General features: G+C 38.6%; 1 protein-coding gene across 1 annotated transcript in view; it reads left to right on the top strand.

Moving 5' to 3' along the window:
* MET (MET proto-oncogene, receptor tyrosine kinase) overlaps positions 1-26,455 on the top strand; it is a 90,026-nt gene that overhangs the window by 49,677 nt on the left and 13,894 nt on the right. Inside the window, exons 7-15 of the mRNA XM_030960651.1 lie at positions 2,438-2,598; positions 3,737-3,839; positions 4,047-4,183; positions 6,561-6,734; positions 7,633-7,732; positions 15,863-16,081; positions 21,852-21,998; positions 23,996-24,152; positions 24,955-25,095. Coding sequence (XP_030816511.1) covers positions 2,438-2,598; positions 3,737-3,839; positions 4,047-4,183; positions 6,561-6,734; positions 7,633-7,732; positions 15,863-16,081; positions 21,852-21,998; positions 23,996-24,152; positions 24,955-25,095 — 1,339 coding nt within the window. The remainder of the gene's footprint in view (positions 1-2,437; positions 2,599-3,736; positions 3,840-4,046; positions 4,184-6,560; positions 6,735-7,632; positions 7,733-15,862; positions 16,082-21,851; positions 21,999-23,995; positions 24,153-24,954; positions 25,096-26,455) is intronic.

Below are 26,455 nucleotides of genomic sequence, written 5' to 3' on the forward strand. Positions count from 1 at the left end.
TTTGTTGTTGTTTTTAAAGTGAGTCATTTTAGCTGGCTTTTGTATCAGACGTATCAAGAACATCAGGCCTTCTGCTGCCTGTTTAGGTTGCGTGCTTTGCTGGAAATTTCACATGTGGTTGTACATGTTCTTGTCTTTGAATTAAAATGAATGTGCTAATGAAATTTTAATAAATAGGTGTTCCCTTCCAAAAATATATTAAATGTATATTAGCTATCAATATAAATAAAAAGAAAACACAAAGCTTTAAAGTTTTCCAAAACCAAAAAAAGTTAACTTTCTCCCTTAAACAAAAGTTCAGAGAGCAGCAGAATTACAGGACTTGCTCCATGTTATCAGTGGAGATAACATAATATTTTTTGAATCCTGCACTTCATAGCATTTATAACTGGTTTGATTGTTTTCTGTTACTACCAGTGCAATGTAAGTACACAGAAGAGGCCTACAAATACCTCAATTCAAAGACCAGGAGATTCACTGTCCTGTCCATTCTTGTCAACACTCCCAAGAAAAAGTCTGGAAAACCACATTTGACTTTCAGACATTTCATCATACAGGACAAATGGAACAAATATAAATTTTGAATAAAAACGAGGGAGTTTGGCAGAACTTAAAAACAAAACTTTAAGCTTTTGTTTATTTATTTTTTGCTATCTACTTAGAGGTGTTGCGTCCTACAATTGTTGACAAAATGTACTAAATACTTGCTACCCCTCAATTAAGGCACACAGGTTGCTATCAGAAGTCTCTTTTGCCATGTAAGATCACTGAAAACGTGTTCAATACCTTCAGTTTTTATTATGTATGGCTTTGTGAAGCCCTTATTTTGCTAACTTGTGGACTACATTTCAAACTCTTCAAATGCCACGTGTCAATGTATTGTACAAAACATCGGGACATCCTGTACTCCCACAGAGCAATTTCATTTTCTGCTAGGGTTTTGTTATTTCAAAAATAGATAATGTGCTGAGATACTGAGCAGAGTGGAAAACTAGAATCTGAAGTCAAATCCAGGTTTTGAAGAAGAGAAGTCCAAAGAAACAAGGAAAAGTTAAACCTGGGAATAGCACAGATTTTGTGGGCACAGAATGGCTCCTAGCTCATAGCTGCAGTTGTGGGTCAGGGGGCTGTGTGAGTATCACTCCTTTTTTACAGATTTGTACAAAAGTGCTGGTCCTGCATAGGTTGCCTCTTTGCTCCTTGAGAGCTGATTCAAAGCTCTTTATAACAGAAAAGGTTCCTCCTGGCTTCAGTGCATTTTAAGTCAGACTCTTTGTCTGGTTTCTAATGAGGGCAGTAAATTTCCCCATATATAGTATATGGTATAATTCTTTTGAAGTATTCTTCAGCTGCCTTTCTATCTACAATAGTTCATTTGTGAGAGTCTTGAAGTATAGCTACAAGAGGGTTGAAAAGAAATGTGCTGTCTTACTGGATTTCCAGATGAAATAATAGCCAAGTATCACTCAAACACTTTGCTTTCAGCTTGAAAATTAAGCCGGGGGTCCTTTGAAGGACACAGCTGTATTGCATTTTAGGGGCAAAATTAAAGCATTAAGATACTTAGGCACTATAATCACAAGTATAAATTCAGTCTCTCATTCCTTTCATTCTTTTTTGTTTGTCTAGTGGTACTGGTATGTTTGCAAAATTGTGCAGCGTTGCTGGAAGTCCTCATAATTCCTGAACTAATGTCTTTTCTTTTTGGTGGGTTTTTTGGTGAGTTTTGGGTGTTTTTTTACTGACAGTACTAACCGGTACTTTTACTGAGTTTTGTAAGACTTCTATAGTGTTCCTACGTTTTTCCCACCATTGTTATATTTTACAGGACAATTTACAATACACACACACACACACACAAAAAAAAAGTATTTCCTTTGTAGATTGTCTCTGTTTCTGAGGGGCCGTTTATTTTTAACTTGGAATTAGAGGTGACCAAATGTAAAACGTTTAAGGAAAGAATAGCAGAAGTCATGTTAACTTTATCACAGTCAACGCAATATAGGATTATGGTGTCTTTGAAGCTACTTCACTCTGAACCCAGCTTTCATCAAGCTGGCAAAAAACGGTCATTTGGGGGATCTTTTGTGTTCAGCATTCAGCTTCTAACAAAATAAGTATATTGTATGTTTAACACACCAGAAATAAGATGTGAAAGACAAGAACTGCAGGATTTAAAAGACTATTACAATGCACAGCTTGTTCAGTGCCCCTAAACACTATCTTTCAAAGCCTTCTAGTATAGGTTTTGTTATTTATTGCTACTGTCATAGAAAGCTCATAATGTGACAAATGAAAGGTGAAGAACAATTAAGATGAATGCTAGGACATAGTCTACCAAAAGAAATGCTTTTCTAAAATTATTCTTTTGCCCATTCTTTAGCTCCAAGTGAAGTTCAAGAAAATCTGATTCAACTAACACAATATTTTTTAACAGATTCTCCCAAGCAGCGCTCCCATAGAAGGCGGGACAAAATTGACACTGTGTGGATGGGACTTTGGATTCAGCAAAAATAATAGATTTGAATTAAAAAATACAGTAGTCCATATTGGAGGACAAATTTGTCCTCTGGAAGCAAAATCTAGCAACAAAAATAGGTAAGAGACCTAAATTATTAATCTCCATTTATACAGATATTCTTTGTGTGGTGTGGAATTTTTTGCAAATACAAACATTCAGCCTATAAGTATCATCTCTGATTCTGAAATTTCAAATTCGAAGAAATGCCCTGGTTTAATAAACTCACCAAGAAAAACAATGCTCAAAATGGAGATGAAATCAATCTAGTTTGTGCCAATAGCTCCTGCAGCAGTTTCTCTGATTTGTCTGTGAAGCGCTATTCAACATCTGTGAAAGCTGGCAAGAATGAATCTATTCAAAGGTTTGAAAAGGGGGCAGTTCCTTTGGCCAGGATCCTGCTGGGCTAAGTTATGTCACCTCTGTCTTCCTGATCTGTAAAGCTGCTGCTTGAGAGAAGTGTGAGAAGATGCAGGTATTTCGTCATCCAGAGGCTTATGACCCTCAACTGCACCTCTCCTCCTCAGAAATAAGTGTCTGAGGCACAGGGATAATGGGTTCAGTTTAAGACAGAGGTTACTGTGATTGTTATCTTGCAGAAATACACGTTCATTGAATATCCTCTCTCTACCACCAAAGCAAAGCACAAATCGTGGCACAGCTTTGCTGTTCACATACACAGCAGCGCAGATACTCCAGCAGAGTTTCAATGGAAACAAGATGATTTAAGGAGACTAGATTATATGTGAGACTATGTGAATGTAATATAATACATTGACATATGCTGCTGCAGAAGTTCAAGTTTAATTTTTGGTAATATTTAATTTTTTATAACAAACTCATGTATATGATTCATTTTTTCTAATGCCATTGTCTGCCAAAATTTGATATTAAAGGAAAATTTTTACAAATCCATCAGCCATTGAATAGATGTATTTGTTTTTTCTGTCATGCTTCTTTTTTCTGAAATACATATGATATACTAAAATTATATTCTGTGGCCAAGTATTATAAAGTCCACAGCATTTGTATTTATTGTTAAGGAAGAGGGCTACAGTTCTTTTAGCTATTATTTCTGAAATGTCTGTGGTGCACATAGATTGATGATCTGTTTAGTATGGATTCCCCATTATTATGAGTTTGAAATAGTTCTATTTTATTATGAAAAAATCAATCAGAAAAAAAATGTAATCCCATTTTTTTCCTTGTTTTCTAAAGGCTGGAATGCACAGTTCCTGCTGCAAAAAGTCCAGGTTTTAATATATCCAGTAGTGTTTCTGTTGGACATGGCAAAACACTATTCAATACATTTTCATACGTGGTAAGCACTAGATTAAACTTTTACAGTCAAAATTAGCTTCAATATTAACTGTCAGGGACTCCTCATGAGTCCAATCCAGCATAGTAAATTCTGTATCCATGTTGGCTTTATTGTTACTTCATGGAAATATTAACAAATGTTTTAAGTCCTCTCAACATTTTGAAAATGTGTTCATAATCCACTGGTCTTATTTCTACCTCCCCTTAGAATCCTGTAATAACAAGTATATCTCCCACCTATGGCCCCAAATCCGGAGGAACATTGCTGACTGTAGCTGGAAAATACCTAGACAGTGGGAAATCCATGAGGATTTTTGTTGGTGAGCAACCATGCACTTTGAAAAGGTAATGTACTAACTAAAACACAATGCCTTTAATACTGAAATGTCTTGATTAAAAGCCTTGGAGTTAAAAAACCAAACTCAAACATTTTCTTTCCTCTTCTTGTGTCACTTATTGGGGAATTTATAATAAGCAGTAAGTATCCTGAGTGTAGGATACTGGAAAGATTTCTAGAAGGGACTACAGTTCTCTGGAAGTCTTGTTTATTCTCTAGTGTCTTCATTAGCCTCATTAAAAGGTTGCATAGAGAAGTGTCAAATCAGCTTCTAATGGACAAGAAACTGCTTATTTCCCATCATTTTTGTCCCCCTGATTCCCACACACTCAGCCCTCTCTCTTGTACTAGCAAGAGCTGCTGTTCGTGCAGCAGCTGCTAGTGAGCAGCCAGTGGGCACAAGTTACCATTTCCTACTGCCTGCCTGGGTGGAAACCTGGCCAGGGTGACAACATCTATCCCATGCAGAGGAGCACTATTTCTGCACTGCTTTCAGAGAGCAGCCTACAAAACAGAGGCAGCATCAGTTTGGCAGCATCATACTTCTCCTGGTATTTAGAAAATTGTTTTGGAGGTTTAAGCCAGAATTTCTTGTGGCTCTGTACTGGATCCAGTAGGAGCTCAGTCACAAATCTGTGATGTGTTTGATCACCAAACACAGATTCTCCACTATGGGCAGACGAGTTCTGAATTTGGTAGCCATTCTACCATGGCACAAATCCAACTTGGTTCTCTGCTTAGGAACAGCAGGGTGATTCCAGAATTATCACTTCTTTGGACAAGGCAGAATCTGGCCCACTGTGTTCCAGAAGCAGGACATCCAGGAATTCCTCTGAAATTTGAGCATCATCTGATGATTATGGAAAATCATAGTGGTAAAACTTCACACTTGTGGAGACCATGGGGAAGCAGTAGCCTATTAGTTAACACAACACTCAGAGTCAGGAGAGATTAAATTTATTCTTTGAATAAATTTATTTTATAAATAAATAAGAATATATTTTTTAAAATATACAAATAAATTTAATTTAATATTCATTTATTCTAAATGTTTCATTGTATGTTCTTGATCAAATCAGCCAAGTCTGACTAAATCAAGAAAAAGGATTTAGATATTCAAGTCTGATCACTAAAAAGATCTTCATCATTTTTCTGTTCCTTAATAGTTAGGGTTGCATTTCTTGGTGTCTTTGTCAGCTAATGGAGAAATATATAAACCTTTTGGGAATGATTCATTTGAGACATCTACTATGGGGGTGGGACAGCAGCCAGCTCAGATGCAGATGTTGGTCAGGTGGACCTCTAGGTATTGAACAATAGCTGAGACTTTCCCAGTAAGCATCTCCAGTACCCCTCTTTCTCACTGGCCAAGTTGCCTGGAGACTTCTGTGTAATCTTAACCAATTTCTCAAGGCAGGTGTTTCTCTAGCTAAACAGACAGCTTTCCCCAGTTCTGAGGGCAACTAGAGCAAGGTTTATTTTTTTTCCTTTAAGAGGCGTTAAAAAGCTTCCAGATACAGATGAATGAATCGCTATCTTTTATGGTGAACCCCACCTTCCTGGAAAGCTTCAGAGGTTGTAGCAAATGTCCCTTTTGTCTGATTTGGAGACCATCTCTTACATTCTATGAGAGCAACCTCACTTGCATGGCCCATGGATGTGCTTGGGGCCAAATCCCTGAAACCAGCTGGTAGAGTTACATTTACTTCCCAGTCAGTTGCCACCCTTGTCTCTGATGTGCCCTGCTCCCTCTGGCCACATTTCACGTGCTTCAAACTTCAGGATCCTCCTGCTGTCCACTCACCCACTGAGCTCAGTGTAGGAGGAAGAGGCCTTCCATGGCCAGGCATGATAGCAAGGGAAAGGTGAATATCCCAGAGACTCCACTGAATTCAGCCAGCTCTTCTTGAATTTTGTCCTTCTTTCTTGTTGCCCTCTGCCTGCCCCTCAGCATCTGGTACATCCCACACGAGCACCCTAACTCGAGGCTTTTAACACAGTGTAAGTCCTGTGGATTTGAAAGAGGCATTATTTGGTTACCACAGATCAAGTCATTCTCCTTAAACCTGGAGTGTGCTCTTGTTTTCCAGGCTGGACGCTGCCTTTGCAGGGTTCAGGGGCTCACGGGATTGTCACCAGTACCAGGGCAACACCTTCCATCAGGAAGGTGCAAGTCAACTGAATTAAGATTAATCTTGAGCTTAAGCCATGCTGTTGCAATTTCTACCTTATGTCATGCTTACTTGTTGCAATCTGATTATCCAGCAGGAAAATCAATGGCTTTTTTTTTACAAACAGATCCTTAGGCAAGGTTGGGGCTCAGAAAAGGACAGTATTTTAAGCCAAGTACATGTTTTATAATGGTGACAAGCAATCTGTTTTCAGTCCTCCCAGCATATCGGCAAGCACTGTGGAGTGCTACACTCCAGCACAGCAAATTCCCCAGGAATATCGTGTGAGAATGGAAATCGATGAAGCTATTCGAAACACAAGCAGCCATTTCACATACAGAGAAGACCCAGTTGTTTTAAAAATTCATCCAGCCAAATCTTTTCTTAGGTGAGTAAAATTTTCTTATAGAAATAAGAAAAGCAACAAATGAAGGAAGAACGGCTATGCTGCTCAGCAATCTATCAAAAGAAATTGCATTTTTATCTCTATCTTCCGTGCCAATTGTTTCTATTATGGAGCAGTTGCAGAGGGCAAATCATTTCCTTTCAGAGGTGAAGGAGAAGGGGGAAGGGTGCCTCTTTTCTCTTTGTGATTTCACTCCTAGCTGCTGCTGAGCCTACCTGTGATGTCCCACTGAGATACCCACTGCGCTGCTAAGTGTGTCTCCTATGCTGTGTCTGGACATTACACTGATTGCTGAGGAAAATCATTTAATGTGACAAGTCAGCGGACTCAGGAGAGCAAATGGATTTTAAAATGGTCTAAATCCAGTGCTATATAAACATTATGAATATATATGTATACTAGTATGTGTGTGTTTTCAAGTGATGTATTTATGGTCCCAGTAGCTCTAATCCGAGCCATCTGCCTTTGCCAAAAAAATGTCAGCAGTAAAAGAGACACCTTTTTCAGCACCACTGAACGCAATAGGTGAAATAAGTAAGTTAGCAAATACAAAGTACAAAAAAAGTGACCTCTTTTAAAATTTTCACATTTGTTTTATACCCTGGCCTATCACAGTTTTAAAAATTATTTTTCTTTTCTCTGTTTGATTAGTTGTTATAGTAAATGTAAAATCTGTTTCCCAGAAAAATTATCTCACTGCTCAAAGCTATGTATTTGCATTTACCCAATGCATATCCCTAATTATGGTTTTATGTTATCATTTACTCTAAAATGTAATTTGTAATTAACATTACATTATCACAGCACTTACTTATTCTACTTATCTTCTCTTTTTCTTTTCCTTCCTTTTTTTTTTTCTTCTTTTGGTAAATTTTCCTAGTGGTGGAAGTACAATCACAGCTCAGGGAATCAACTTGAACTCAGTGTGCTTTCCTCAGATGGTGATTACTGTACCTAAGCTAGGAATGAACTTCTCTGTGGTGAGTCAATCTTAGAGAACACAATCTGTTATCTTTTCATCTTGGTGTAGTGAATGGTTGTGAATTTTCAGCCAAATACTTTGACTTTTGCCTTGAAACTTTGGGGCTTCTACTGATATTTTGGTGTTTTCTGAAAAGACTGTTTTCACTGTAGAGGAAAAAATTCAAAACAAATTTGAAATTAAGGTGAGGATAAAACAACTGTTTCCAATAAACCTTTTCTAAAGAAATAAGGCTACTACAGTATCTGATAAGAAGATTTCTATATTTCAATTTAACAATACAAATTGAATGACTAAACATGCAGCAGTGCAATATAGATATATCGGATTACATGACAAATTCACGCACTACTGTGACACTCAAGTGGTGACTGTGGATATATATCAAAGGAAGAGGAGGAATAAATATATAAAATCAAAATTAAGTATTATTTTTAAGAATTTCTGATTGCCAAAATCCCTGTTGGAGAAATCTGTCCTAACTTTGATAAGTTCATCAAGTTTTAAGATGGCTTTGGGATCTTGCAATTGGGTACCTCTGCTTATACGTAGGTGTCAATCAGAGATGTCTTTTTTTTCTTTTTGTTTCTGAGTTGACACTACACAGTGTCCAAACCTAAACACAGATATGACTATGTGGTCTGCTTTAGTTCTTATAGGGCAAAGATGGCATTTGTCATCTAGTTTTACTGAAACTGCCTTCTGTAAGCTTTTGTCTACACGTTTGTGTTCTACCTCCAACATTTTCTTATCCTGTAAGGTTTGTTTAGTCTAACTGAAGCTAAATTGCTAAATTGACTTACACTCTTTATGACATGCTACTTACTGTTCATATTCTCAGCTTATTTCTAATGATCATCATACACTGTTTCCTGAATTGAATTCTAACTATTAGACCTAGGTTTGCTCAATGCATTTTAAATGTTATGTCTGCAAATTTGCAGTCTTTCATAGCTTCAAGGTCATCATATTCTTCATGATCCTAATTTGTATAATATTATGAGTGTCAGGACCTGAATTTCCGCAGCATGTAGTCGTGGCTTGTAATTTAATGGGTTCAGATTTTAATCTAAAAATCAGTTCCTTTCCAATGTAACACAGTGTTAAGTGTTATCAAAAAGTCACTTTATCCATCAGTCAGAAAATAAAATCTTTCAGTAAAATCTACCAAACTCAAAATTTATTAGATTTTGAGTAATGTGAGCATAATTATTTCTAAGCACAAAGGATTTTGAAGGAAAAGATTGTTGCTGAAATCAAGTCTTGAGATTTTGCTTTGTGTAAAGATAATTTGTTTGTTTTTTCTATTCCCCTGTGGGAATATGCAATATTGCTTCTCTTCAGGCCCTGATACTGTACACCCTGTCAAATATTTAGGACTTCTTAGAATCGGAACAGATTTGAAAGATCTGAAGTTTTAAAGAAAATACACTGTCCAAAAGTGACTGGCAACTCCAGGCAATAAACACCATAGAATTTGCTCTTTCCCCCAAATATTGGGGAGCAACCTTGAGCAGTGTTTTGCTTTCATTCTGCCTCTAAGTTGCTGTTGAAAAAAATCATGGACTTAGTCAGTCAGAATTATCTCCTTTATTCTTTTTCTTTTCGTATTGTGCAGCGTGTTTGACATTTGCCAACAAACAAATCTCCTGCCACTGCTGATCTCTAAGAAATTGCCCCAGTGTACGAACAGCTGTATACAAGTTCATTCTCCCTGCACAAAAGGTGAAATATAACCTCAAATGGATTATAATCCAGAGTGTTTTATACTTTGACATTGCCCAAGCAATATATTTTTGCTCTATTGAAATTAAAGGCTTCTGGCACTCAGTTACATTCTCTGCCTCTGTGGCAGCCATTTGTTCTGCCACTATTCTCTACCTCAAGCACATTTCTAAAGGAAGAGTATTAATTCTCAGGTAGAAAGGGAAGATTTATAAGTGGTGAAACAAGATTGTACTGTGTAATTGAGGAAATTTCTGGTGGAGGATGCCTATGGCTGTAGCCTTACCCATCCTGCACTGGAAGTTCTGGGCTCTCTGCATGGGAGATATACCAAAAAATCCCAATTTCATCCAGTCATTATTAAAATAAACAACAATGAGGAACTATTTCCAGCAGAGATCCAGACCAACTAACCTTTTTATAAAGGAGAAAACAGGTTGTTTTCCTGAACAGACCAAAGAAGTGCTCAAGAAGTGCTATAGCTGAGGTTATGAGTATTTTTGCTTCCTTAGTTTGGGAGAAGATAGCTAAATGAATCATGTTTAAAATTGTTATTTAAGCCCTTTTTCTTTGCAGTTTTCTCTCACTAGCCTCCTCCAAGAAGCTGCTTTTGTCAGCATACAGAAACTCTGGCTCTTGGGAAAACCAAAGCCAGCACTGAGACACATCCCAAAGCATCAAAGGAAAGTACAGCTGGGAGGGACCACAGCAGCCAAGCGTGGCCCACTTTCCTGTGCCAGGAGCAAATGTGCCCAGACCACTGCCTACCAGATACTTGTTTAGGCTGTTATTAAAGCTCCTTGTGAAAGAAATTTCACAATCTTGCTTAAACAAGCTTTAGAGAGAGCTGCTCTACCTGCTTACCTAGTGGTTTGGAAAGACTTCTTTCTAATAATTAACCCAAATCCTGTGGCTAATTACCTATCTTCTTGTTTAACCCTCTGTGGATGCAAGCAACAGATTATCAGTCCCTCCTGCTAATTTTATATATTTGCACTAAATTATGATTCAACCTTTCTCTTTTCCAGTTAAAACAACCAAACCACTCCAAAGTCTCCTGATAAATGCTGTTTCCTAGAGCTCTTCTCATTCTTTCAGCCGCCTCTCAGACCCTAAAACTGGCAGTTCCCAATTTAAAACGGGTCTCACCTTTTCCTGTCAGCTCTCTGTCCTCAGGTTTAATTGTGACCTAGAGTCCTGATGGAGTCACAGTGTAGGTGGAGAGTCATTTCTGTAAACAGCAGGAGCTGTTGGGGATGCTCTGCATCCCAAAGTCTCAGGGAGCAGAGCCAGCAGACATGCCCTGGGGCATTTGCTTTTCTCTGCCTCTTTCCATCCCAGTGGTAGAGGTGAGTGGTACAACTGATACAAAAGTTTTTCTGGAAGAACTTCCTGTAAGAAGTGCAGTTTCACTGAGACTGAAAAGTTTTGGGCACAGTATGCCAGCCCTCTGTAGAAGAAACATTTAAGTTGAGCTTTTCAGCTTTCATGTTTGTAGTTTAGTATCTCTGAAAATTTTTCTTCTATAGAGCAAAAAAATGCCTTGTTTCTGTTTTACTGTATTCTTTTCATATTTATTTAAATTTCCTTAAAATTGTTCAGTACTATGTTCACACTTGTTGTGTTTATATTACATTTTATGTTAATACTGTCAAAATAATACATTTTGCCTTCTTTGAATGTATTTCAATGAGTGAAAAAACTGTATTGAACCATATGTTTCAATAATTGCAATGTGTTTTTTTTTAATTTCTATTTCATGCGTTCTTTTGATCATTTGTTCCAACTAGGGAAAAAATTTGGAATTTAGGCAGTGCTGCATAAATTCCCAAAAGCTCTAGAGAATGCATAAGAATACAGAAACCTTCTCACTTCTGTTCACCAGTTCCTGTGTGAGGTACACAAGCAGGGAAGCAGCTCGTTCCCTCCTTTCATTGTGCCTGTAAAAATACCCAAGGCACAGTTTGGAATAGTGTTTGATCAGGAACCTGTGCTGTAAGTCATGCTAGATGACTCTTCTGCTTCTGTAGTACTTGGGAGTAATGTTTTTTTCTTTGAAAGCCTGTAGTTTGCATTGATTCCCCCAAAGTGAACAAGTGGTCATTTGGGGATCCTTTCTCATAGCATTTTTAATATACCCTCTAGTAAATAATTTTGATATATATTCCCACTGCCTAATCTCTTCTAACAATGAATGTCCCAAGATATGCAAGACTGTAAAACTAAGAAGCATTTTTTAATACATGACCTTCAACCACTGATTCTGTAGCTATGCAAGATCTTCTCTTTCCACAGACTTTTAATTATCTCTTCAGTAAGTAGTCTTTTGAATGTTCCTCAGCATTTTTAAATTTTTCCCTGCCAGGTGCCATTTCCTGCTATTTTTCAGGACAATTTTAAAATACTCTTAAGTTTGTTTAATGTTTACAAGTATGTAAGCAATCCATACTCATATTCATCAAGATACCTAGAATTCAGCAGTGAGTGTCTACCTTAGATGTATTAAACAATGATAAAACAAATTCCCTGTAAAGTGTGGGTAGTGAGTGTGTTATTATTGAAGATATTCATGATTCCCTACCCAAAGACACCTAGGCTTGCATCCTCTATCTCTCTTGACTCCATAGCACACAGTTGCCACAGAATCCCAGTGAAGAGTTCCCCCACAAAAGGGAAAATTCATCTTTCTTTCTGTGCCAAATCTGTAGCTCACACACATCTCCTGCCAAGAAAAGGGGACAGCAGGGGATGTCAGGGGAAAGCCACTGTGTGAAATCACCAGGGTGCCAGGGATGCAGTGCTACAAGGTGCATTGACCATCCCAAGCACAGGGAGGAATTTGGACTCCCAGTCAGTATTGATCATGTTGTGCAAAGGGCTGGCTCTCAGACCCAAGAGCAAGAGACATTTTACTCTACCTTCTGCTCTCATGATCTGAGAGACTAGAAGCATTATCTCTCATGCCAAGAAGAAAACTAAAATAAAAAGGCTACCAATCCATCAGGATCATTCATTGTGCCACCCAAAATGGCAGCAAAAGGCAATGAATTAGCTGAAAAACCCTCAGGATATGCAGAGAAGTCTTCTGAATGGTTTTCTCTTCACATTGGATCTGTATTTTCTTCTCTTTCTATTGAGAAATCATCCTTTGGCAAGGATGGTTGGAGAGTCTCCAGGTCTGTCTTTAACTTCATTCATCTTTCATTCTTCACTGGTGCTCCAAAAGTTTACTTTTTATGAAGGAGCAAATTGGCCCTTTTCTCCATTCTGACAGCTGCAGATCCTGTAATACACACCCAACTGCCCCTCTCTAATCTGGGTCAGCTGCTGGGAGACCTCTGGAACTCAGAGATCCTCCCTCATACTTTTCCTGTTGTTCTATCAGATGAAAAAGAATTGAATTGGGCACTGAAGTTCAGGTTCTGTAGGTCAGGTTTGAATTAATTGCCTCAGGGGTCATATTTTACAAATGGAACAAGAATACATACCTTAAGTGATGAGTCATATGGATTGTGCAATGGATTATTATTCCCTTTGGGGTATAGCATTTACTTATGCTTGTGAAATGCTCCATAATTTTTATTTTTTTTCTTCCTCTTTGTCTTCAGATGTAGATTATTGTCACAAGAAAAATGTAGGCTTAGCTTTTAAAGTGAATCTACTTTAAAGTTTAATTAAATAAAAGTTAAAGGTGCTGGGTGATAGGCAGTATCTTAATTGAGAAGGCAATAGATTGAATTAGGGGGGTTTTCTTGGAGATCCTCAATCCAATATTTCTTGAAAACTAAACCATCATATTCTTCAATTGCTAAAACCAATTTCAAGGTAAAAATGTCATGTCAAATCATGTACCAATAAGGGCATTGCAAATAAGATTTTTCTTGACCTTACCAATCAGTCACGTTGCATCCCCTCCAAAGAGTATTATTAGATTTTTATCATCTTCTGAAAGCTTCTGCTTCAGAGACCACCCTGATAAAGTAAAGTATCTGATTCTAATAGATAGCCACAAACAAAGTTATGAATACCACTGCTATTCATTTAATGGACATCACTACTCTACAGTAGATAAAGAGTCTAATGAATTTACATTAATCAAATAAATATAATAATTACTTGGGACGTACTTGGGTGCATAATTATATATATTCTAGTAATCCTTTTTAAGAATCGACACAATATCATAGATAACAAATATTCATACATCATGGAAAAGTATGGCTTGATCATCCATTATACTAATGATGCATCTTATCATTTCCATACTAATTGAAATTAATTTGTAGATCTATGTGATAGAACAAAGCCTGAGATATGGTCAGTGGTGTATAACAAGGTATTCAAAAGAACAATCTGATACTGTAAGCAAATGGAGCAAAAATCTGCCTTGTCTTGTGTCCCACAGTTTACCTTGTTGACATGGGGGTTACAAAAATACTTCTGAATTTCTGCTAGGAATATAAATGGGCTGTTAGATACACAGGTGCAAGTACCATTAGCATCACAGAGAGCTCCACCAAGTTATTTAACTGAGTGCCGAACTCACAGCTCACAGGCATGTAGGAGCTCTAAAACTAATACTCAGAATGTTGAAAATGTTTACCTTGGCAGATTCAAGATTTCACAATATTATTCACAGAAACATGAATTGCTGTGGTGATAACAAAACCCCCTGATTTGCAGCTGGTTTGCAACTAATTTAAACCCGCTTTTCCAGCTAAAGTGGGTATATAGCTGATACAGCCTGAGTGATTTGAAACAGCAAAATTACATTGCATTAATTTAAACTAATTTCAAAGCTCCTTCAGGCAGCATTTGATAATGAGAACAAATTTATTTTGAAAAACAAACCAGAAAAATATGTATTTTGGCCTTCTCTGGATGCACAAAGGTATTCAAGAGCATTGTTGATCTTCCGAGGAAATCTCTTGTAAAACAAATGTAAGCTTTATGATGACAAGGAGCTTAACCCCATTCTTTCTGGGACACATGTCAGATATGCTCCTTTATATTTTGTAAAAAAAGAAAAATTTTGTTCTTCTCTCAGGGCACAGTGCAAAAGGGACTGTTTACAGAAAGTTTGTAGAGTTGGAAAAGAAATGCTTCTGTGGAGTTGGAGCAACTCTGTCTGTGCCAGAAGTCCTTCAGCCGTATCGTTGGTAGGCAGCAGGAGGGGCAGGCCAGGGAGGGGAGTACACAGTACCATAACAAACAGCCCCTGTGCAGTTGGTGTGGTGCAGTCAGCACGCACCGTGCCTCCCTCCCACTGGGGTTGTTGATGTGCTGCTGACATTATAAGCAAAGTACTCCTGGAGAAATCTTCACAGTCCAGACAAAGCTGACTCTTCTAGAGCACCTTTAATCTAATTAAAGATTAGATTGTTGTGTAAGGGGGATCAGATGGAACCCACTCTAGATGAGCTGTTGTCACTGTCAACTGCAAAGGCAGTTCAGACGAGTCCTGCATTTTGTACTGGATCACATCACCATAGCAGAAAGCATGCTCTGGAAGGTCTTCTGATCATGGGGTGCAGCTTTCCCCCATTGCAGGCTGCCATGAGGAGTAGTGGCAGAGTTAGGGGCAGGTGTGGCTTCATGCCTCTTGTCAGGCTGCTCCTGCACTACAGTGAGGGAAACATCTTATCCCTGCTGGTCCAAGATTCAGTGCAAAGCGTGTCCCACAGGCATGTCCCACTCTCAGCAGGAACTTACATGACTGTGTACCTCAGCACCAAGTGCTACACATCTGGGGCCTTAAATACACATTTTTAGAAAGAAGATACACTTTGCTGAGCTTTTGTGGCCCAGAATCCACAGTGGGTTTGGCTCTAAAGCCCTTTCTCAGAGTCCGCAGTGCCTTTCTGGAAACATAGCGACTTAGCTGCACTGTGGGTAAACAGTGCTTTACTTCTGTTTTCCACTGTTCCAGTTAGTATTGTTGGCTTTTACCTTGTCCTCTGGTCCCTTACTATTGCTTTGGTAGTGAAAAAGAGAGAGAAATCCATGTTGCAGTCACCGTGACAGGCTGGGTAACCTGAACTATAGCTGCTCAGTACACCAGGCTAGCCTCCTGATGGTCCTTGGCTTTGGAAATAATTTTCCATTAATTATCTGCAAAATATTTACTTTAAAAGTGCTGTGAACAATCAGGCCAGGAAGCTTGTTTACTTGAACATTTCCTCAACAAGAGTGCAAACACCATTGACGAGAAGTTTTTATACTTTTCTCCCTGCTCTACATAAACGCTGTGTAGCACTGATCAGGATTTTGCTTTGGTTAAAGGAGAACAAGACCCTTGGTGTTTATTTTTTCGATATATGTGTATTGTTAAAGAAAGCTGCATTAATCAGTGACTTCCTCTCCATGTAGATAACTGCAACTACCTCTTTTTTTTTTCTTATAGGCATGTAGCCACCGCTCTAGCTCAGAGATAATCTGCTGTACAACACCTTCACTGAAAGATTTCAATCTCCAACCACCCTTTGTGACCAAAGTGTTCTTTATTTTTGATGGTGTCAGCTCCCTGTACTTTGATTTTGATTACGTAAATAATCCTGTATTTAAGCATTTTGAAAAGACAGTGTTCATCTCAAGAGGCAACCAAAATGTTCTGGAAATTAAGGTAAGAAATGCTGAAATAAGTTTTTCAATTATTCGCAAGTGCACATCAGCAGCACAGCGTGGAAGAGACGTTTTGATGAAATAAAGGAAGCCCCGAGGAAGCGAGGGCAGAGAGAGCACTGTGTTCAGTACTGCATTCACCCCAGCCCACTTGTCACCATTTAAAAGATTCAGAGCTGAAAACAAAGATATGTGTGTGTACCAGGGTGGTTGTTGTCATCAGGTGAAGTGGGAGAGGGGCTTTCCTTGTCCTCGTGGAGGACCACGCCGCATCAGCTTCTGAGTGCAATAGGCTGCACCACCAGTTCAGGATTAAACATGGCCAGGAGCCCAGAACATGAAGTATGTGGTCTGTGTGTAAGCCCTGGCTCTTACTGTCACATGGTTATATGTCCTTCCTCACAAAAGATGTGGTCTGGCTTCTTCTGTTCTCTGGAGCTGAGGGAAACTCTGGCCTGTGCACAAAGTCACTCATGAGGATCAGTCACTGCTGTAGCCTAAATATTTATGGATCCATGAAAAATGCAAAGTTGATACTGAATGCCTATTCAAAGTGCACTGAGAATAGCCTACATAGCACTGAGAAGCATCTCATAGGAATTTGGGGTCCTCAGTAGCACAGGTCTCTCTCTACTACAGTGCTGTGGAGAAAATTAAATCCATTTTGCAAGAGTCCAATTTCTTGAAGTCTAGTTTTTTCTGAGTATTAAATAGAAAAGGTATAAATATGGGTATTTCTACTTTACAGTGAATTCTTATGAAAAATTTTGGTATTTATATGTTATATACATAGATATCTATAATTTATATAAAATATAATTGATAAAAATGTTTTATGGAAGATAATCAGTCTTAATGCTTAGGTCATTTCTTTGTGTCACTGCTGCATAGCTCTGTAAGCCAAAACTTTTCCCCCATCACAATGAAGAAAGCTTGAAGCCCTGAGGTCTTTGAATCCAACACGGTCCAGTGGGCCAACTTCTGGGCTGCAGGACATCAGAAGGATTACTTCAGAGTTCCTGTCAGCCATGCTGAGTTCCAGTCAAACTCTGCATATTAATCCATCTCTGCAAAGTGTTTTAGGCAAATACCAAAGAATAATTGGTCTGATCATTACTTTTTACATTGTTTTTTTCTACTTTGAGCTCTTAGCCACACAATCACTTCTTCCTCAATGCAGAGCAAATCTCTTGCTCAGTTATGGAGAAACGCTAGAAAGAGTTCTGATGTGTGGGTCAACAGATCTGGGAATATACAGCTGCTGCATGGCTCAGTGCCTCTGTGCAATGACAGCAGTGTTTTCCAGTATTTTCCAAGTCATGCATATCAACCAGTTGGAAAGAGGACTAATTTGGGAAAAATTTCAGAATAATGTAGATTGGAAGGAACCTCTGGAGGTCTTCATAGTCTAACCCCATTGCTCAAAACAGGGCTAAAATAAAAATTAGGTCAGGCTGCCTATGGCTTTGTGTAAATGAGTTTTGAAAATCTCCAAGAATGGAGATTCTACAGCTTTAAAACACTCAGCTCCACTTGCCTTGACTGATGTATCTTATGCTTGAGCTCCTCTCCTAGCTCAGTGACCCTCTTCTGTACTTCATCCAGTTTGTCAGTACCTCTCTTTTTCTGTGGGGTTCAAAGCTTGACACAATTCTCAAGATGTGGCTCCACAAGTGCTGACCAGAGCAGAACAATCACCTTCAATCTACTGCTTTGCTGCTAAAATGTGTGCTGAGCCTTCATCACTAAAGTGGCATACTGCTGTCTAATTTCACATTATGATCCAGCATATCCGTCATTTTATTAAGTTTGATATCATCTGAAAGCTCAAGGACAGTGCATCCTCTCCCTTTGTCCAAGCTGTCAAAAGATCTTAAGCAGTATTGTTTCCACTATCAGCCATTGACAAATAAAGATTTGATCTCTGTCCAATCTGGTTTTCACTCATTTTATATACCATCCATCCAGTCCATACCATCCTAAGTTTTTTTCATTGCTAGAAGAGATTCTGTTGCAAAACTTGCTGAAACCAAGGCCTGCTTGTCCAATGCTCTCCTTTCTTCTTGAGAGCCAGTCCTGTACTCCTAGAAGGTTGGGCAGGCAAAATACACTCTTGGGAAACCTGGGCTGGCTGCTCCCAGTCGTATTCTTGTCCTTCCTCTGCCTGGAAGTGCATCCATGAGGACTTGCTCTATAATCTTCAGAGATGCCAAGGGTCAAAAATTAGTTGGTTTTTAAACTCTCTACTTTGCTTACTCTTTTATTCTCCCTGAAGAAGTCTCTAGTGCTGTTTATTGCTGGGAAAAAAACCAAAAAAACGTTTAGATAAGAAAGGCTGACTGAACATTGTCATAGTGACAATTGACCAAAGTCACAATTTTGTAGTATTGGCCTGTAGTGATGGCACCCAAGGCAGATGTCTCCCAAAGCCTAATGTCCTGGTTATTTCCTGACAACCAGCTGAAGGACAGCATTAGTGAAAGGTGGTCTGCTAGAACAAAGCATGAACAGGCACCAATTTAACATCTTCCTCTAAACAGAATTAGTTATAGTGGGGTGCTTCTATCAAAACTGAGACAACTTTCAAAAATTATAGTCAGGAGCCAAAAGAGCATTACAAGCCATATTGGCAACACTTTCCCCTCGCCCTGTACCCACATTCAAAAATACCCACACAGAACTTTACATGCCTCATGATCATATTTTGTGGAGTAATTAAGCAAGCTCAGCATGAAATTAAATGGCAGCTTGCTTGAGTGAACAGTCTGTTCTACCAAACCAAAGTTCTTTTATCTCTTTCTTAATTAGTTTCAGAGGGGAGGAGGGAACTTTTATCACAAGTTTTTCAATCTAACTAATCTAGTGTGACATATTTGGCTTTCATCAAATGACAGTGGGTACCGATTGAAATGTTCTGTTTGGTTTCCCCTGATGACCACAAGATGTTTTTGTAAGAAAATGTTATACACAAGAAAACATTAGGTTTTCTATTTAAAACACAGTCAGGGCACTGTGTGCCACAAATGCCAGTCCTCCTTGTCTTCAGTGCCAGCCTCTCAACATCCCACATCATCACTGTCTTCCCGTGCCAAGTATGTGGCTCTTTCAAGTCTCTTGGTGCCCACCATGCCTCCATCAGAGGGGTCATGACAGACAACTCTCTGCTTCAACACCATGAAGACACCACTTCAGAAGGACTCCCATCTCCTGCCAACGTGGAAAGCTGTCAGGGCAGGAGAAATTCTGGTGTTTCACTCCTGAGTCTGCTGAAAAGGACAGGGTCCACTTGCTGCCTTCCCCAAAAGCCAGTGATCCAGACCTGCAAGCTGGGCTGCTGACAGCCAAGAGCATCCTAGCTGAGGGGAGGAAAAAAAAAACAACCACAAAAAAAACACAAAAAACTAAGCAACAAATAAATAAGAAAAGCATCTTTCTTCAGTTAGCCCAGAGGCCTGGTCTGTTCTGGGGTTGTGCTTGTGCACTAAGATAGTGCAGGGACTCTGTGCATTGTTCCAGAGGAGGCCTAGGCATGGGCCACCAGAAACTAAAGTATCTTTACAAATAGAAATCTTCCACTAGAGAAATACATAGCACAGTTGAAATTAAATGTGCAACAACTGGCATGCTATACAGCACATCTGAGATCTTCGCTGCATTCTGGCACTTTGGCACTTCTGGCTTAAAACTCAGAGTAGGACAAGACTTACTAATTTGCCTACTCTATTCTTAAGCCAGTGCAACACTTTCTTTATGAGACAGTCGTAAGGAAATCTTCTTGCCTCTTTATAGGTCACTCTATTGTCAATCTTTTTCACATGACATAGGAAATTGTGATTCTCAAAACCTGGTCCAAAAGACAGCAATATGGAAACTGTGGTATTTTTAAGCAAGCTGAGAGGCACCTCTGCTGCAGTAATTCCTCATTCTTCCCAAGCCAACCTGCTCACTCTGCTTAGGAGCCTCAAAAATGCTTCTGACACCAGTCTCAGAATTTCCACACCTTAGTTTACTGTTCTGCTACTGCTTTTAGCTGTTTTTAACTTTTACTCAAGTTATTCCCATCTCTCTAAAAGTTGTGAGGTGGCTGTGCTATCAGGTTGGATTGCAACAGCTACCCAGTACAGCTTGAAGATTAACTGGGCATTGCTTGCATTCAAGGGCATTGCTCACCAAGCAGGGGGTAATACACATTTGAAAAGACGAAATATTTTTTCTCAGTTCTCACAGCAGCCAGTTTCCTCCTTTTCCTAAAATTGTAGGCAAATTCTGTTGTCCGAAGAAGAGCAAAACCACTGCTGAAAGCGTTTTGAAACTCTTAATATATTTAGATATCATGGTGAATATATTTGAAACTATAATATATTAATGATAACATAATGGTCATAGTAGTAAATAAGGGCTACCATCTTTATAACTGAGTAAAGACTACCTTAGGAAATATCAGTATTTTTTTTCCCATTTTTCATCAGTTTTGGTGGAGAAAAAATTCTCGGCTTTGGTGTAGAAGAAGAGACCAATCAACCACACTCTCCAGGATGATATATTTATCCTGAAGATGGAATAATTAAATTCAAATCTTTTGAGGTACATCATTCAGAGGAAAGACATGGCTCTTGATCTGCCACAAGTCTCCAAAAGAATAAGCAATAAGCCTTCATATGCTCCCCAGCCCAGGAATATTTCATTATTATAACCAAACAGAATGGCTTCAACTAGACAGAGTGGAAAATGGACTTTTATGGCTAGCAATTAAAAAGCATTTACCTGGGGTATGGCTTTGCCATCAAAATAGGACATTAAGCTGGCTCTCCTATGCATTTATTACAGTTTTCCCAGGGTTCAGTCTCATTCTGAAGCAGATCTAAAACATATGCCAAAGTAAGATTATTTTTTGCCCCTCAGAATGGGATTCTTGTTTTCTTTCCAATATACAAGGCTTCACAGTGGTGTCAGGTGTGATGCCTTCCTCCCTTCTCATGGAAAACTCCCAGATCCAGCCCATATAAATAGCCTGTATTAGTCCCTCCCTTCTCCCTTGTTTCCTTCAATCCCACTTAATACATCTCTTCTTTCATCTTGAGCTGGGCTGTACATGGGCTAGGGCAGCTCTTAAATAGAGATGCACTCCTAAGCACAAAAGATCCTAAACTTGGCCTTTGGATTCTACTGTCACAATATCAGAAGCAATAATTTCTCACCCAAGTCTGGGATGTGAGGGCAGGTTTTCTGGGTAAGAAGTGTACTTTTCATGCCTCATCTTTACCAAGATGAGGAACATGGTCTGTGAAACATGATTTTAACAGACTTGTGTATTATTTTAATTAATTACTTCTTTTTGAAAGCTTCATTTCTGCTACCATAACCACTTGCACAACAAAATGTTTGAGATGCCTTTAGCTTGTGGTTAATATAATGCCAGTTTAGTGTAAACAACGGCATTATATAATGTGTCCTTTCTTAAACAAATTATGCAAAAATCTAAACAGGACCAACAGGATTAATCCCTCAGACATTTAAAATTTCAGAAGTCTCTATGAGCTGTATGAGAGACAGCAGATTTTATCTGTAAAGTTTACCATCCTACACTGGCCCCCCTGTCAAAGTCACATTTACATGAAATAAGCCTATACATGCATATTGACAGGACAGTGTAAATTCTCATTAGTCTTTTATTTCACAATTTATTCTTCATTAAAAATATCTTCCAAGGTTGTAACTACTTAACTTTTATGAGATGGTTATGTAATATGAAATTGATTTTTTTTTCCAAGGGAAATTATATTGATTCAGAAGCTGTTAAAGGTGAGGTGCTAAAAGTTGGAAACAAAAGCTGCGAAAACCTTCTCCTGCAGTCGGAATCCATTCTGTGCACAGTTCCCAGCGATCTCCTGAAATCCAACAGTGAGCTAAATATAGAGGTGAGGCAACTACACCACACGTGAGATATTAATGCCATTTTTATTATTACTCACAGTGTCACTATTGAACCAATAAACTTTAAGCCTAAATAAAATTTAAGCCTAAGCCTTTGCTTACAGAGATATCTCTATCCATGTTTGTTTGGGATGGAAATTCAAATAATATCAGCTATTTTAAAATAAATATGATCGTCATTGTTGTTATTACCTGTTTGTACAGAGACTCTATGGAGCCTTAGGCACAAAGTAGGACCTGAACTAAGCACAGAAATAAAATTATAGTTATTAATCCAAACACAAGAGGAAACATGTGGGGAAGAATGAGAAGCTATAATGGAGCAGTTTTAGTTTGGAACTCACAAGCCCTTTTTTCAACAAAACATTCTGCTGCAGTCAAGAGGATCAAATCTTTCCTGAAGGATTTTTTTTTTGGTCTGCATTTTATAATTTCATTTCAATTCTTTTTATAAGAAGAAGACACTTGGACAAATGATTGAGTCATTGCTTTAAAGGTGGTCTCATTAGAGTCATTCAGTGTGCTACTGCAAATTTGAATTGTAGACATACTGATTTATAGAATAAGACATAAATCTTTCAATACATTTGTATTTTTTTAAGATATAGAAAAATGAAATTGGAATGGGATTACCTTTAAACTATGAACCTGTACTCTGATTCACTGAAAACAGTGGAGACTGCTGGTCATGTAAGTGTGATTAGGATCAAAGTCTATGTAAGCTCTTTGAAGCAGGGACATCTATTTTTTCAATGTCTTTATGACATTCATCTCACAGGATCCTGGGCTGTATGATATTCCTATGTGCTACTGCAATCTAAGTAAATAGTAATAACTAATTTGACTTATTAATACGGTAACTAGTAATTTATTTTAATATCAATTTCTTTGTAAAGTAAGTATTAATTTTCTTGGATATATCAGGCAAACTATAAAATCAGATGCAGCTCTCCTTTTGATGTAGGTCTCCCAGATTTCTAAGTGCCTAGTTTCATATAATAATACTTGTGCACAGGTTGCACTCAGTTAATATGTTGTATTTTTACATATCAGACCAGGACTAACATTGCCTTCAATTAGTTCTACTCTGTGATATTTTCTTAACTTCTAAGAAACAGATGTGTGTGACATGTTTCATGCACAGAAAAGAACAAAACATAAAGGGGTTAAACAAGGTTTCTACTTGTTTACTGGCAAGGAGACTCAGAAATTGTAGTCTGCCCAGCGAAGAAGAAAATTTGCTCTTTTGACGGGCAAATCCATCATTACAGTACCCAGAGGGATGAATTCCACAGGAGGAAGAGAAAAGATGGCCAAATGCATTCCAACTGACTGAGCTAGTGCTGTGTGACCTAAAACAGTTTTTCCCTGTTAGCTGGTTGGTGCTTGTTTGGTTGTTAGTTTTTGGGGTTAGTTTTTTCTTTAGTTTTGTTTCTTTAAACTGTCAGCAAGCTAGAAGCTGGCAAGGGACAGGCTCACATGACCTTGGGAACTAAAATGCAAGCGTGCTGTCAACAAGAGAGTGAGTTTGATGTTACAGCATATTTGTGCCATAAGGACACACATTAAAGACAGTTGGGCTATTTTTTTAAATGTACATGTCAGCCCATATAGCCATAGGCCCATTCCCTGCAGCATATGAGTAAAAGCAGGAATTTAACATTTTGAATTAGCATCTGGTAACAGTGGAACACTGTTATCCAGAGTGCATGTGAGTGCATGCTGTGTGTGTGGTGTATCAAATACAGAGCTGTGTCACTACCAGAGCTCTTGAAGGTGAGAAATGAGTCATAAACATGTAGCTCTGTTTTCATGTACACCAATATAACAATTTCTCCACTCACAGTGTCTTATCACAGTACAGCATCACAAAATCAAGATTTAATACATATGAGACATATCAGCTCATACTTTAGTACTAATAATCTAGTTCTTACTTGTCTTTGGAAATCATTACACTATTTTTTCTTTGTTATTTCAGTGGAAGCAAGAAGTTTTGTCAACAGTTATCGGAAAAGTGCTGATCCGGCAAGATCAGAATTTCACGGGACTAATTGCTGGAATTCTTTCAACATCAATCTTAATTTTTATCTTTTTGGTGGTTTTCTTCTGGAGAAGGAAGAAGAAACAAATTAAAGGTACATAATAGTCAATCCCATCAAATAATTCCATTATTATCTTAGATTTTAAAAACTGACATAATTTTATGCTTTGCTGAACCGCCGTGCATTGCCCTGTTGTAACCTGTCAGCAGAGGTTTCACAATCAAGTCCTAATGTTTAGTTGCATTTCAGGGCTTGGCAAGAGCCTGAGCTGGGTGAAGGGCCATATTATGCCTTAAGCAGAAGGATTTCTGAGGACTCTGAGCTATTAGGAAAACTTAGTAACTTCTTTTCCCTAATCAGCTTTGGAAGTGGGGATGAGTAAATGACATGCATGGAATCACAAGTACTTCAGCTTCATCCAGGCTGTGCATGAGTTGTGCAAGACACAGCGTGCTGCAGTCTCCTGGTCTTTTTTTACCCCAAATCAGGAACTTGGTCAGACTCCTGTTCTTCTCTGGCCCCTGTGTCTGGGTTTCTGGGTTTCCTTCCAGTGGGAGCAGCCACACTATGTAAGGTGGGAGGAGGAGGGGAGCTAGAGCATAACCAAGTTTTGTCCTGATGCACTATCACAGTCAGACCATGAAGCTCGCCCTAGAGTCTTCAAAGCAGTCTTTGATCTTCCAGAATAGCTAAGAGTTGGGTCTTCAACACAAGATTTTTTTTCCAGAAAATCTTGCACTGTAAAAATAACTCAAATCCTGCACATCTGCCACAGCAAGAACCTAACCCTCTTCCCAGCAGAACAGAAAATCTAAATTTAAATAAATAGATAAATCAATATTGGCATACTGAAAACATGAGGGTTTTCTAATATTGCTTTCTTCTCCCCCTCCAGATCTGGGAAGTGACCTAGTTCGTTATGATGGCAGAGTGCACACTCCTCACCTGGACAGGCTGGTGAGTGCAAGGAGTGTAAGTCCAACAACAGAAATGGTTTCAAGCGAATCTGTAGACTACAGATCAACTTTTCTAGAAGGTATGACTCTAATTAGGAATCAGTATGGAGGATATTTTACACATCTTGATTTTCGTATGTCTTCAGATGATAGCTATTTTGATCAATATCCTAATTTCAGTTTCTCATCTGATTTGTCTGTGTCTGCTTTTTTGGGACTCTCATGTATTCACAGGCTTGCTATTTTAACTGAGCTTCTCAGGTGCTTCCCAAGATCAAAGTGCATAGGATTTTTACTTTTACTCAGGTGGAAGGAATAAATAAAATACAATTAGTAAAAACTCTCTATAAGTATGCTCCACAAGTTATTAGGAGCTAGTGTGTATAGTGATTCTGTGTTGTCATAAGATCCATCACACCATGCACAAATCCCCTCAGAAAAGGCTGATTTTAATGATAACATCAAGTGGCTGTAGGTTTAGTGTGTCCCAGTGACTTCCTACAGTTATGATAAAGCAGTTCTGTTGGCTCAACATGGGACATGGAGTTCTGTAAACTGATATTCTTTCATCTGTTAATGCCCCTCCTGTAAAATGGGACATTGTATAATGCAGAAATGTTAACTTTAAAAGTTAAGCTAAAAGGATATGAAGCCTGTGACAAATTGAGTGGAGGTCCATATGCCATGTGCCATTATGCCAGTGTCAGGGAAGAATAATCCTACACCAAATATATTTTTGTGCTGTATAATGTGACTTTAAAGTGAGTACTCTTCAGAAGAGCAGTCTGCTACACTTCTCACACCATGCTAAGCTCCTTTAACACGTGTGGAGACCATGTTCTGTGATTACCATTAAAGAGCCTTTATCTATTAGGAGTTTCCACATTATGGTGTGTGAGATATCACAGATAATTGTTAGTCTTGCTATCGGCATAGTCTTGTACTATTTCAGGTGCTGCTGTATACAACTCAACAGAAATAACTCCAAATCTTTGTTCCACCTTTGCAAGCCCCAATCACAACTATCTGAGACAGAGGCCTGCTCCCAGCTTCCCCTATTATTCTTTAATTGCTGCCACCAGCTTGTACAGGAAGTTTCTTGATTGAAAAATTTACAAAGGGAAAGAAAAGCCTGTGCTACTGGTTAGAAGGGGAAGTGGCACATGAGACAAAACTATGCAAAGATCCTTGGTGGAAGGTAAATCCGCATTGGTCCTGCAGCCACTGTGTACTGGCAAAGCACAGTGGAGAGTGCATCCAAGAAGGGTGTCTGTTCATCTAATGTTCCTGTAGCAATGTTGATGTCAATGTTATCAAAGAATGAAATAAAAGAAATATTAGAAAACATGCAGGTTTACATTTCACAGCTGTAAATACTATTTTGCAGCTGTGGCTAGATTATTTTACTGTGTTTATTAAATAGATATTTGCCTTTAGTTA

This window comes from Camarhynchus parvulus, chromosome 1A (genome assembly GCF_901933205.1).
Source record: "Camarhynchus parvulus chromosome 1A, STF_HiC, whole genome shotgun sequence".
Classification (NCBI taxonomy): Eukaryota; Metazoa; Chordata; class Aves; order Passeriformes; family Thraupidae; genus Camarhynchus; species Camarhynchus parvulus.